This window comes from Tachysurus fulvidraco, chromosome 19 (assembly GCF_022655615.1).
Source record: "Tachysurus fulvidraco isolate hzauxx_2018 chromosome 19, HZAU_PFXX_2.0, whole genome shotgun sequence".
Lineage (NCBI taxonomy): Eukaryota > Metazoa > Chordata > Actinopteri > Siluriformes > Bagridae > Tachysurus > Tachysurus fulvidraco.
The window spans coordinates 22,439,613-22,454,760 of NC_062536.1; the positions used below are offsets into that span (position 1 = coordinate 22,439,613).

General features: G+C 41.3%; 1 protein-coding gene and 1 pseudogene across 4 annotated transcripts in view; one reads left to right on the forward strand and one right to left on the reverse strand.

The window, feature by feature from the left end:
* The window catches only part of LOC113650187 (B-cell receptor CD22-like), a 1,781,460-nt gene that overhangs the window by 1,622,609 nt on the left and 143,703 nt on the right, over positions 1 to 15,148 (reverse strand). For all 4 annotated transcript variants that reach the window (XM_047803951.1, XM_047803952.1, XM_047803950.1 and 1 more), the window contains one exon: positions 5,233 to 5,490. In XM_047803951.1, the coding sequence (XP_047659907.1) occupies positions 5,233 to 5,490 (258 nt within the window). The remainder of the gene's footprint in view (positions 1 to 5,232; positions 5,491 to 15,148) is intronic.
* The window catches only part of LOC113650183, a 410,150-nt pseudogene that overhangs the window by 172,999 nt on the left and 222,003 nt on the right, over positions 1 to 15,148 (forward strand).

The window sequence follows — 15,148 nt, forward strand, 5'->3', positions numbered from 1 at the left end:
TTAGTGTATTTTTATAAGGACATTAACAGGTAAGTTTTACTATGTATGTTGGAGAATCTGCTGTATTTCTCCTGGAAATCTACACAAACTATTTTATGTAACATTTCTAATATATTTCATTTTTTGTATTTACTCTAAATTATAGTGTTCAGAAGATTAGTTTACAGAAACATCCTTTAAATATCATTAAATTATTTAAAGCATTACAATTATTAGTAAATTGTATGTGAAGTTAACCATACATGTATACAGATGTATGAAATTTTGCACTTGACAAAATAGCATTTAAAATTTTTGAGGTATAAAGAGTCGTCTATAAACAAACAAACAAACAAACAAACAAATAAATAGATAAATAAAGAAATAATGATTATATGTGTTTCTTCTCTACCACTCTGTCAGGTTTAAAACCACAAGCTGTATTTACTTTATTTCATAGTTTCCTGAATTGTGTAACAAAAAGTGAATATTTCAGTTACATGGTGAAAAATGTAGCTTACTTAGTTGTGTAATGAAAATCCAGGGGTTTTAATGCACCAAAAATTACATTGGTGACTTCAGCACTTAACACAATTAACACTTAATACGTAACACAATTAAGTTCTACTGTTGTTTTTTATCATTTAATTTCACCAAAAGTTGAAGTGATTTCTTATCATAATCCATCCTTTTTTCTGACCACTTGGAAGATGTTTCTCCACAAAGCTTCCCGGGTTTCTGGACCCAGGGTTAGTAGTTTCAGCTCCTTCGCCCCTTTTCTTTGCTTGACACAGGCCAATAATTTGCCCCTTCTGAAACAGAGTAATGTCTTTCCCATGACCACAGGATCTGACTTCCCACTTGGTGGTTTAAGAAATGAGAAGCTGCTCACGGCTTCAGTTCGTATTAAATAACCTGTTAGCAGCTGAAACATATTAATCACTGCAGTAATAATTCAGTGGAAAGCTCTTACCTGTTTCATTCTTTTAATTCATTCATTCATGTTTCATTAATTAATTTCTATTTAAAATTAAGGGGGTGATTTTTTTGCCAGGCTGTATATAAATAAATCTAATTCACGTTTATAAATCTGAATTTAAATATCTGGCGTTTATAGTCACTCAGTCTTTAAATGTGAGCCTTCATTTCATTGTACAATGACAATAAATTATTCTGTTGATGAGATAAACTGGTTTTAGGAGTGATATTACACTTAAACAAATCTTCATAATTGAAATAAATTAATGAGGATTTTAATAAATGTATAATTTACATTTATTGGGCTTATTTAAGTTTAATTATTTAAGTTGTGCTATATTTGGTAACATAATTAACCATAACATGAATACCAAAAAATAGTAAATAAATATTTTTCATGAACATTTTGGTTTATTTTGGTTGATTTAGTTGGTTATTCATGCAGTCACCAGCATATGGTGGAATGAGCAGGCAGAGGATTGATTTCAGCTAGTAATGACATGTCTCGAGACTAAGAACCAGTAAGAGCTGCGACTGCATTACAGAATGACACCAAACTGATTCAGTTTAACACATTTATTATTAGGTCACACATTAATTACTGAAACAAACAAAAAACAGAAAACAACCAATGCTGATTTTATCTCTGGGTTCAGGAAAGTTCACCTGGAGAACATACACAAATAGATTTAATGATACAGTGCAATAATACACAATAATCCTTATTCAGAGTACCATAATATCCATGTTATACCCAAAGGGACGATAGAAAGAGAAAAAACTTAGTATTGGAAATAACTCTGTGCTGCAACTGGACATGTCTTGTGTGCATTACTACATCAGTCCATCTGAGGGATGTTCTACAATAAAAGCATGTTTAACTTTCATCCATTTAAATTCCACAAAGCAAGCAGGAGGTTTTTAACAGAGTAAATACAATCATAACACATACACAAAGTCTAAACAATGTGTTAAACACTAAACACATACATGACACGAAACACTAACACGGACCACAGCACACAGAGTCTCCAGCTCATCACCTCCTCTGAGACATACAGGATGATGGAGGCTACACAAATCTCCCTCAGCTGATCACATAATGCCCCATTTGTATTAAAATACATATAAACTCTCATTCTCTCATCCTTTGAACGTGTAGCAAGAACTTCTTATATTTATTCAACATTAGATCATTAAACAAATGGTAATTTAATCAGTTCTGTCTTTCTGTCTCTGTTATATCTGTCTGTCTGTCTGCCTTTCATTAGAACTTTAGAGCTTTATGTGATAAAAGCGTGTGTTTAATGCGGAGAGACACGGTTTCATGTAAGATGACTGAGACACCGGCACTACTCCAACATGGACACTGATGTGATCACTGCTGTATACAGATGGATTTAAGTCCCACTGATACAGCTGAGTGCTCAGGTCATCTGTCCTCACACCGTCTGTTAAATACAAATTCTGTTTTGCTTATTCTTCTGAGACAAAAATGTATCCAGAGTAAGTCCTCCTAGGGCTTTTGAGTCACATGCACCAAGATCAGTTATGTCGTAGACCCTGGTCTGAAGTTTGTTGCTGTTCCTTTTCTAAGTGATAGGAGTTCTGGTACTCACAGAACCGGGTCTCAAAATGGTCTTTTTTGCCATAGACACCCATTATAACGTTTAGAGGTTTATTACTCAGTAAGCGTTCTAGCTATCTAACTCAAACTCAGCCAGCTTCTTTAGGGTGATACTCTGGACATAGATTTAAATTGGTGGACCGACTGGCCTTTCAGTTTTCCCACAGACTCCAGTATATGCAAAATCAAAAAAGTTCCACAACATTGACGTGATATATCGAAACACTCAGCACAATAAGGTGAATTGCAACACAGGTATTCGGGTATGAATTCATAGCGTAGCGTGTGTGTGTGTTTGTGTATGTGTATGTGTGTGTGTGTTAGTGAGTGTTTGTGTGTGTGAGTGTTTGTGGATGTGTGTGTGTTAGTGAGTGATTGTGTGTGTGTGCGTGTGTATGTGTGTGTGTGTGTGTTAGTGAGTGATTGTGTGTGTGCGTGTGTGTGTTAGTGAGTGTGTGCTTATGTGTGTGTGTTTGGGTATTCTTCTTCAAAAGTATTGGCACCCTAGCATACCCGCCTTGGAATACTTGCTCTGACAAGCCAACATCAAATTTTGGAAGAGCTGTAAAGGTCCCGGATCATGAAATTGCTACTGGAGGGAACAATTGTCAATCAAAAGGAGGGTGTTCCAAATAGAATGGAGAGCCATCATTGACTTCTTAGCTGTCTATCTCTGCACCACGGGCAACCAGTGGCTCATGAGAGGGCTTGTTTGATTCGTTAGACTCTGGACTACAAATCTGAATAAAGTGTAGTTTTATAAGCCTCCAATGAGAAGTGAGAGCCAAAAGAATGTACAGAAGTCAACTACTGTTTACAGTTTTCGGTCAGAAACATAATTATTGTGAGGCGAGCAAAGCGTTTTGGATTAAAAGGCATGAATATTCAATTTCCTTGGACACTTGGGGATTTATGAAAAATATTTGTTTTGGAAAATATTACACCAGTGAAGAAAGGGAAGAGTTTAAAGGTAAGTAAACAAACTGAACTAGTGCCGCCTAGTTCAGGTGACTATCAAATTTATTACATTTTTATGACTGCTATAAATCATATTATGCTTTGTGTGTGGGATTAGTAAAGTCCTGAGAGTCTATACTTTCAAACAATGTATAACATGACCATGTATTTAGAGGATTTAATGCTTAAAAGTTACAATGAAGTTGATGCAGCCTCATCTCCTAGCGGTGGTGGTACATGGACGGCACGATGATCACAGAACTGTTAACCACAGGAATATACCACACAGTATCATCATTACTGAAGCTCCAGCAGCAGCACCAATCAGCACAGAGGAAACATCTACAATGGAACACAAAATAATTAAACACAGAGACTGGAATTCAATGAGAATTAAAAATGTAAAATAAACTGCTAGTAATTTTTTGAGAATTTTATTAGCAACATACATAATGTTGTCTGGACAAATGTCATATATATTATTAACATCTATTGGGGGACTTCAACGCTCACGTGGGCAGCGACAGTGAAACCTGCACCTGAACCCGAGTTGCTATGCTAGTCACAGTTTGACCATAACAAACACCATGTTCAAGCATAAGGGTGTCCATCAGTACACATAGCACCAGATGAGTCAGCTGAGCTGGCTCGGGCATCTGTTCCGGATGCCGCCTAGACGCCTCCCTGGGGAGGTGTTCCGGGCATGTCCAACCGGGAGGAGGCCCCGGGGAAGACCTAGGACACGCTGGAGGGACTATGTCTCTTGGGTAGCCTGGGAACGCCTCAGTATTCCCCCGGAAGAGCTGGAGGAAGTTTCTGGGGAGAGGGAAGTCTGGGTGTCCCTGATTAGACTGCTGCCCCCGCGACCCAGCCCCGGAAAAGCGGTAGAAAATAGATGAATGGATGGATGGATGGATGGATGGAAGGATAAATGGCGAAGGATGTCAGTAGAATTCAGATGCCAGAGTCTTAAATGAAAATGAGATCCATAACACTCAATAGACACCTGATCCAGAAGACTTTATATTATAATTAGAAACCAGTTGGAGTCTACAAACACATTCCCAAGTCTATCATTACAATTGCAGTATAAATTTCTCCTGAGAAGTTCACCTCCATCCTACATTCCCCATTGAAACCTAGTCTCACCCTATCTGATGATGTCTACCCCTTCTTGCTTATCACGTCCTGGTGTTGTAAAGATCTAACAATTCTGTTCACCTGCTCCTCTGTTCTCCATTTGCTTCCAGTCACCACTCAAGCACACATGCTCTTCACCACTTTGTAACTTTCATTCCTTAGTTCCATAAAGAACCTTGCCTCCTGTTACCTATATCACCTACATCACTTGGATTTCAATGGCATCTGTATTTGTTTTATATTAACAAGCCCTCACATGAAAGACTAATTTCCTTTCAGCGCTAGTCATCAGCAGATGAAAGAGTTGGCTTTGTCATCATTCTTTTCTTTTTTCAATAAAGTTCCTGTGATGAAGTTCCTGCTATCAAATATTTTCTTTAGACTTTCTTGACTATGTTGGCATTTAAACTATACTTTTTTTCAGCAATAATTTTGTGCCTTCTTCATTTACTGTGATCTTTAAGGAAAAGTCCTGGAACTCTGATATGTTAACTGACTTTGGAGCTCAATTTGCAATTAAAATTTTAATCTTAAGACACATAAATACTCACACTGAACATCCAGGAACACAGAGGTGTTGTGATCTCCGTGCTGGTTTTGAGCTCTACAGTAATATAAACCACTGTGTGTTGAATCAGTTGTGTTGATGGTGAGATGGTCTCCGGTTCCTATCTGCTCTCCGTTCTCTCTGTACCAGGTGTAGTTCAGCACTGCTGGGTTTGCATCACTGCTACAACTCAGAGACACTGAACTGCCCAAAAGTACTGAATCAGATGGAGACACTGATACTGATGTGTCTCTAGGACCATCTGAAGGAGGAGGAACAGGATTTAGGAGACTCCATAAATCATTAAAGGTCTACTGAATGTGACTTGATTAAGATTAAACCCTTACACAGAACATGTAGAGTACGAGAGCTCTCTACTGATTTGTTAAGGTTCTGGAGCTGGTAGGTGGCAGTGCAGGTGAAATCGAGTCCGTGATGCAGGTGAGTAACGTTGAAGTTCAGCTTTGAGGAGCTGAAGCTGGTGTTGTGGTTCTGCTCCTGTCTTCTCTCCTCAGGCAGGAAGCTCCATGTAATAATAGGGGGTTTGAAGGGACATGGAGATCGAGCAGAGCAAATGAGACTCAGTGAAGTTCCCTCCACCACCTCATTGTGGTCCCTCACCTCCCCCCTGATCCTTCTTATACAGTGTTATTGAGGGTCTGATTGGAGATGCTGAGATAAACACACACTATCACATTAGAGATGAGTTTTAAATGTGTTCCAGTGCATCATTAGTGTAATTACAGTGTACACACACACACACACACACACACACACACACACACTCCCCGCCACACACACTCACACACACACACCCTCACACACACACACACACACACACACACACACACACACACACACACACAAACACACTCACACACACTTACACACACACACCCATGTGCGCATGTGTGCATGTGTGTGTGTGTGTGTGTGTGTGTGTGTGTGTGTGTGTGTGTGTGTGTGTGCGTGTGTGTGTGTGTGTGGCTGTAACATCATTAATTGCACCTGACTAGTAAATAGTGTGTATTTGTACCTTGACCCTCATCACCAGATGTTCCTGCTACAAGTACAGAAACTCATCAGGCTCATTCATGTTAATCTTATGTTAATCCTCACTCATGGACTAACATATGAACACAGGTCAGTTTTTAACGTAAGCAATAAGTTTATACGATAAAATAGATCATCATTTGCAGGTAAAAGGAGTTTATGCTTTATTTTTAATATAACAAGCTGCATTTTGATTCTTACAGTTTATTTCAGCTGCTAACGAGCATTGTTCAATACTGAAACCACATTTTCAAAACTCTTCACACAGTCAGCATTACCAGCATGAATGTGTGCAAAAACAGTTAATCTCACCTACAAAACTCACTCAGACCAACAAACACTGGCAACAATTCTCATTCAGAAAACACACATTTCATTCACAACACACTGACCTAAAAAACACTAACAACAGGAAGCATTACATAATTGATGAACTTTTCTTATTTAAAGTTGATTTTACACATAAATCAGTTCTTCATATAGAAAACTGTAACACAATCTCACTTTATTGAAAGCATTTGTAACACGAATGAATCAGAAATTAATCAAAATTTTATATGAATATAGTACTTGAAAATTATAACCAAAATGTGAAAAAAGAGGGAAAAAACTCCAGGGCTGCAATGATAATAAAAAAGAATAAATAAAATACATTCTACACATTACTGTAACATGTGTAGTTGTTCATTACAGTAAATTACAATGATGGTTCTAGTCTTTTTGCCACAAGTTCTCAACAACATCACCTACCACCTCCACGCAGAAGTTTAAGAAAGGGGAGTATGGAAGCAGGTATAATACTGACATCCTGGGATGTGACACAAACCACTCTGTGACTGCAGCAGAGTGGTGGAATGCCACATTATCCCACACAATAATGAAGGAAGGGGAGTTTGCTGCCCTTTGGCTTCTCTCCTCTGCTGGCACAAGTCGAATATGTAGGTCATTTAGAAATGAGCCTCTCTGTATTGTAGGGGCTAATGAGTAGTTTGTGTAACAGCAAACCTTCATTGGACATTGCTGCACACATCGTGATGTTAGCTCCCCTTTGGCCTGGGACCTCCACAGTCGCTCTCTGTCCCAGTACATTTCTTCCCCTGTGTTGTGTTTTTGCCAGGTGGAATGCAGCTTCATCCACAAAGATAAAAGTATGTGGAGTTTGTCTGGCTTCCATCTCCATCACCCTCTAAATTGCAGAGAGGTTTACAGTAATTGACATTATGCATCAATGTGTATGTATCTGGGGGGGGCACAGTGGCTTAGTGGTTAGCACATTCGCCTCACACCTCCAGGGTTGGGGGTTCAATTCCCACCTCCGCCTTGTGTGTGTGGAGTTTGCATGTTCCTCCTGTGCCTCAGGGCTTTCCTCCGAGTACTCCGGTTTCCTCCCCCGGTCCAAAGACATGCATGGTAGGTTGATTGGATTCTCTGGAAAATTGTCCGTAGTGTGTGAGTGTGTGTGTGAGTGAATGAGAGTGTGTGTGTCCTGCGATAGGTTGGCACTCCGTCCAGGGTGTATACTGCCTCGATGCCCGATGACACCTGAGATAGGCACAGGCTCCCCGTGACCCGAGAAGTTCGGATAAGCGGTAGGGAATGAATGAATAAATTTTAAGAAATATTACATAATGTTTGCTATATTCTAGAATTTGGAGTATTTTCCAATTAAATGTTTAAATTAATAAACACACATTTACTCCAGGCTTCAGGATTAGAAAGATTAATCATTTTAAATGATTATTTTACTAATTTTTATTACAGTTTTTTTCAATTGTTTACACGCAATTTTGAAAACAGAGTTCTTTTTGTCAAAATATAAGCACAATTATCCAAACACCACAATCAATTAGCAAAATTCCTAGATTGTTTGCAAAATGACACACTTCAGTCAAAACATATACACATATTTGTGAAAATGCTATTTGTTTTCATTTAACCAACACAGTCATCAATGATCATACACTATTGCAGCCAGTTTCACACTGCTGTGATAAATAAAAAACACATTTGTAAAAAAAAAAAAAAAAAAGATTTGTGGCCAGACATACTTACTGTATGTAAGAGATAATTTAGGTGACAAAAAATAGTGAGAAACTCACAACATTATTCATGATTTGTTTTGAGATATAAGGAGAATGTAGACAAATACTGTAGGCCTACTATAACCTTACCAAGCACTCCACAACACTTGATGCTGCAGACTGAATATTTCAAGTATTTATTTCAATACTTACAGTATTTCTTACCATAACTAGTTACAGTAATCAACCAAGAATGATATCAATTACTGTAAACAAATAAAATCTATAGACATATAAAAATTACTGCATGAATTACAATACATACACTTTTGACTCTGAAGAAAAGTAAAGTAAAAGTAAACAGAAATGAAAGAAAACTACTGTAAAACTTTTCAGTTCCACACCTGGTAGATGTGTTTATCCAATTCGTTCATTAGTGTGGTAATTGGCAATCCGGTGCTTTGTAATTACAAGGAAGTAACCTCACAATCCTTATTTGTGTCTAAGGTGTGAAAATGTGTGTAAAGTTTTACAATCACTGTGTGTAATGTTTTGCAAAAAGGGTGAAGCAGACATTGTGTGTAATGTGGTGCAAATCTGTGGAGGTGTTTTGCTCATTGGAGTAAAATTTTATTAATTGTGTGGAAATTTTAATTTTAGTGTGTAAACAATCGTAAAAAACTGTAATGTCTGCTTGATCCCATGTTTAGAATTTCACAAAAGCTGATATGGTCACAAAAATTTTGCATTTTGTGCTACATACACTCTAAAAAACGATTCATTGGCTGAACAACCATTACTTATAAAAATAAATAAACTAAACACAAATAACAAAGTAATTTTAACTTTCCAACCTCTACTTAGCATATACAGTATAGTGTCTTAACATAAATATATAAGTTACAAGGTGAACCTAAGTGTATGCCTAAATATAATGAAAAAACATAAGTAACATCAACTAGTATTAAAATTGCATCAAAACTAAGTAATTTTAGCATAATATTTTAAGTATATGACTGAGCCACGTGATATGCAAATCTGGAAAAACTGGATCCATCTGGTGATGCACATGTGAAGACGGTGGAAAGGGGTAAGCTTAACGTTCTATAAACTAAGCAAAATATTTGATTTTGAGGTTTTGACATTAATAAACACTTGTTTGTAGTGTTAGGTGAAGATATTTTCTGAAACGCAAAGAGACGAAGACGCTGAAAAGAGGTAAGATTTGTCGTTTTAAGGTACATTCGTTTATTTGTGTTAATGCGTTTGTGGTCAAGTAAGAAACTTTTTTAAATTGAATTTCTGAATTGCTACGAATTTAGCTTCAACAATTAGAAATATGATACTTGAATACTTATGAAAGTCTAGTTTGTACAAGTAAGTTATTGTATGAAAGGAGGAACGAGTGTGCACGGGATTGTGCAACTGCTAAAGCAGACTCCATCAAATGAATGTTCTAGTGGTTAATTTGTTTATGTCAGAGGAATATGACCATGCATCGCGTTGGCACGTTTACATTAAGATAATTCTGTTCCCGCCCTGGTCCGTGTAATATTAGGTCATTTTAGTATATACAATCTTTTACTGAAAAGGTCTATGTTAGTAACACACTGCAATGTCTTGCCTATTCATACTAAATATACAACTGTTTTTTTTCTCCTTCTAGTTCAGAGCAAGAAAGTGTTGCAAAGGGGGCAGCATGAAGGAAGTTGTCACGCTTTGACACGGTGAAACAAAAGCATGTGAGGATCCAAATGCAGCTTAAGGTTTTTAATAAACAAAACACGAACAAACAGGCAGGCAACGCGGAACAAACAGGAAACGGGAACATGGACATGCACACACCAACAACGACCAACAACATTGACGTGAACAGACAGAGTATATATGGTGAACGAGAACCAATCACAAAACAGAGACAGACAAGGACTAAGACAAAACACCTGGGGAAGAGAATGAATGTAATTAGTGTCCATGGTAACAGATAGGTGGGCGGGGTCAACAATTAACATCAGGGAGAGACGGCAGACAGAAACAAGGGGAAAACACAGACAGACACATTACAGAGCCCCCCCCTACGAGCGGCTTCCAGACGCTCCCAAGTCCACAAAACCCAGTTCAGGCGGGTGGAGCGAAGGCGCAACCAGGGTGGGAGGGCGCGTCGGGTTCGTGTAGTGGTGGCGCCCGCCGAGCAGGAGGCCGGGGTGGCGCCAGCCGAGCCGGAGGCCAGGGCGGCGCCGGCAGAGCCGGAGGCCAGGGCGGCGCCGGCAGAGCCGGAGGCCAGGGCGGCGCCGGCAGAGCAGGAGGCCAGGGCGGCGCCGGCAGAGCAGGAGGCCAGGGTGGAGCCAGAGGCGGAGCCAGAGACCAGAGCAGGACCGGAGACCAGGGTGGTGCCGGAGGCTGAGCCAGAGACCAGAGCAGGACCGGAGACCAGGGTGGTGCCGGAGGCGGATCCAGAGACCAGAGCAGGACCGGAGACCAGGGTGGTGCCGGAGGCGGAGCCAGAGACCAGTGCAGGACCGGAGACCAGGGTGGTGTCGGAGGCGGAGCCAGAGACCAGAGCAGGACCGAAGACCAGGGTGGTGTCGGAGGCGGAGCCAGAGACCAGAGCAGGACCGGAGACCAGGGTGGTGCTGGAGGCGGGGCCAGAGACCAGAGCAGGACCAGGGACCAGGGTGGTGCTGGAGGCGGAGCCAGAGACCGGAATGGAGTTGGCAGCCAGGGTGGTGCTTTGGGCCTATGAACAGACACAGGAGGTAGAAGGGCTGGCAAGTCCAGCGAAGCAAAACACAGGAAAACAGAAACATGCATAGGTTCAGGCCAGGCAGAGAGTTCAGGTAGTTTGGGTGTCATGATGTCGACCTCTATGATCTCTGACTCAGTCATTTCGGTCGACCCGGCCGATTCGGCTGGTTCCGTCAGCTCGGCCGGTTCCGTCGACCCGGTCGGTTCGGGCGACCCGGTCGGTTCGGCAGGTTCCGTCGACCCAATCGGTTCCGTCGACCCGGTCGGTTCCTTCGACCCGGTCGGTTCGGCAGGTTCCATCGACCCGGTCGGTTCCGTCGACCCGGTCGGTTCGGCAGGTTCCATCGACCCGGTCGGTTCCGTCGACCCGGTCAGTTCGGCAGGTTCCATCGACCCGGTCGGTTCGGCAGGTTCCATCGACCCGGTCGGTTCCGTCGACCCGGTCGGTTCGGCAGGTTCCATCGACCCGGTCGGTTCCGTCGACCCGGTCGGTTCCGTCGACCCGGTCGGTTCGGCAGGTTCCATCGACCCGGTCGGTTCCGGCGACCCGGTCGGTTCGGCAGGTTCCATCGACCCGGTCGGTTCCGGCGACCCGGCCGGTTCCGGCGACCCGGTCGGTTCGGCAGGTTCCATCGACCCGGTCGGTTCCGTCGACCCGGTCGGTTCGGCAGGTTCCATCGACCCGGTCGGTTCCGTCGACCCGGTCGGTTCCATCGACCCGGTCGGTTCCGTCGACCCGGTCGGTTCGGCAGGTTCCATCGACCCGGTCGGTTCCGTCGACCCGGTCGGTTCGGCAGGTTCCATCGACCCGGTCGGTTCCGTCGACCCGGTCGGTTCGGCAGGTTCCATCGACCCGGTCGGTTCCGTCGACCCGGCCGGTTCGGCAGGTTCCATCGACCCGGTCGGTTCCGTCGACCCGGCCGGTTCGGCAGGTTCCATCGACCCGGCAGGTTCCGTCGACCCGGCCGGTTCGGCAGGTTCCATCGACCCGGCAGGTTCCGTCGACCCGGCCGGTTCGGCAGGTTCCATCGACCCGGCAGGTTCCGTCGACCCGGTCGGTTCCGGCGACCCGGCTGGTTCCGGCAACCCGGCTGGTCCAGCTGGCGGCTTAGGGATGCCGGCCGCCCGAGCCGACCTAATCGGGGTATCCGCCAGTTTGGAGACCAGCCGGTTAGCACGGACCTCAGCCGAGCTCGCCGGTACGGTAGCCATGGGAACTGGCTCAATCACGGATGTGCACGGGACTGGTCTGGGCGGAGGCACTGTGGAGCATTCGGGCGTCCGTGGCTGATTCCACTCTGTGGCCCACGGATCCCGATGCTTGCTGCCCCCCCCCAAAAAATACTTACGGCCGGCTTCCGTCTCTACAGTGCTCAAGGTTAGCGTGGACCCGTCCAGGAGCAATGCCAGGTTGACGAACTCTGAGAATGTTTTGATCTCCCGGGTAGACGGCATCAGATACCGCAGTATCTCCCTTAGTCCATGCTTAAAAATGTCTTTTAGGGCCTTCTCCCCAAAGTTGACCTCATTGCATAGGTCCACGAATACCTCCGTATACTCCTCAACTGGGGCGTCCTCCTGGCGTAGGCAAAACAGGAGTTCTGCTGGATCCATTGGAGGTTGGTCGTTTTGTCACGCTTTGACACGGTGAAACAAAAGCGGGTGAGGATCCAAATGCAGCTTAAGGTTTTTAATAAACAAAACACGAACAAACAGGCAGGCAACGCGGAACAAACAGGAAACGGGAACATGGACATGCACACACCAACAACGACCAACAACATTGACGTGAACAGACAGAGTATATATGGTGAACGAGAACCAATCACAAAACAGAGACAGACAAGGACTAAGACAAAACACCTGGGGAAGAGAATGAATGTAATTTGTGTCCATGGTAACAGATAGGTGGGCGGGGTCAACAATTAACATCAGGGAGAGACGGCAGACAGAAACAAGGGGAAAACACAGACAGACACATTACAGAAGTGTCCTGTTGGAAGTGAACTTACATTTGTTAATGTGACACATTTGTTGTACGTTCATGATGTGTGGTTTTTGGCTTCACCATTGCATTGCAGCCTGTTTCAAAAAATAAAGTGAAATGCTTTATTTTGTGTGATTTGCATGTGTAATTTATTTTAGTGAAGTGACATATGGTGACCCATACTAGGAATTTGTGCTCTGTGTTTAACTCATTAAAGCAGCAGTGCAATATGCAGACCAATAGCTGATAATCAATAAGTAAAAATTTTACATTGGTTCAACTGAATTAATTGTCTTTTTTAACATAAATGAGCTTAAATTTTAAGTTAACTTAACTTGTAATTACTTAGTAGATTCTATCATATTACATATTTTTTTAAAGAAACAATGTTGAGTGTACCCAAAAATTTAAGTACATATAACAACGGTTTTCTTGTTAATTTTAAGTCATTTTTTTCCAAGTTGGTTTAACTTAAAAAGTGTGATGCAAAAATGGTGCATACATATTTTAAGTATATACAACACATCATTTTTACCAGTGAAGTAATAAAACTGGGAAAAGAATAATAGTTTCCTGGAGTGCAAATCAGCTAGATGTACTTTATATAATGTTATGGAAGGAGTCCACATAAGCCATGACAGTAACAGGGTGTCCAGCTAAACACTTTATACCTGTGTATGACTTAGAATCTGAATATCAGAGAGTTAGGAAGGAGAGCAACTGTGTGTGTGTGTGTGTGTGTGTGTGTTTGTGTGTGTGTGTGTGTGTGTGTGTGTGTGTGTGTGTGTGTGTGTGTGTGTGTGTGTTGGCTTTTACTCATTAAGATGAAGATTTTATACAGTTCAGTTATATAAGGTTTAGGGGTGAGCTCAGGCTGGTGCTGACATTTGAACTCACAACCTTCTGAACAGTATATAAATATTTATTTATTTTTACTGCCTGAGATGTTCAATAATGACACTGAACACAGATTCATCACTACAGGAGTCACTCACTCAAATTACATTATCACATTATATTATAAAATAAATTTTATTTAATCACTTGTTTTAAAAAAATTAATAAAGAATTTATTTAAAATGTGACTAAATCTCGGCACAAGAACCTTTTGAAAGCTATGGTATACAGTAAGAGATAAACCAAGGTGAATATTTCAGGACATCCAGAAAAACAAATTGTTTTAAGAAAAATAAAACAAAATCAACAGCAAAACTGCACTGAAAAAATGACCTTTTTGTTGTAGTAAAATATATTAGGTTAACCCTAATAATTTCTACAAAGTAATATTAACATTTATTGAATACTAGATTTTCCTAAGTACAATTGTAAATAAATACACAATTAATTCATGTACAAAATGAACTGTGTGGGACTAGTAAGTTTTATTTTATCGTTTTTATCGGAATTTTATCGTATTATTTAACTGTTTTATAGGCACTGCACATAGACCTAAAAATACTAAGTAAATTTTAATCAAAAGCTTTAGTGCATTCAAGTCTGTGCATTGCGCATGCGCCATTGGACCCGCCATTACCCGCTTTTTGGATCAGAGGAGTGCTGTTTTACGTGGCTAGTTGAAGTATGGTGAGTTATTTTTACATTTCCTCTGTAATTAGCATCTTTTTTTTTAAGTCTGTGAGCATTTGTATAGTTTATAAATATAAATTATAAATAACGTTAATGTTAGGGGTCAACGTTATACTTTTAACGGTAATGAGGCCTAGAACTTTCCATAGCCATTTACAAAGCATCGAGGCGCATACAGAAGTTTGTTTAAAACCAAACACATTTCCGTGGGTCGATGGTGATTTCATGACAAAACAGAAAAATATTTGATTTGAAATTTGCATTACGTTTTTCTTAACGTACACGTTATGCAATTATCTTACTAATCAGGCAGATTCGCATAGAAATACTTGATGCTGTGATCCAATTTGTTACATATACTGTAAATACGTAATATAAATATATTCACTGAAAAACGGAACCATATTATTTTCTCTCATGGTAATGATATTTAAAGTACATGAATTTGATATTAGACATGAATAGATAACACGACACATTTAGTACTGTGTTCAAAATTTGCGGATTCATAATGTGCTGCAAAGGGC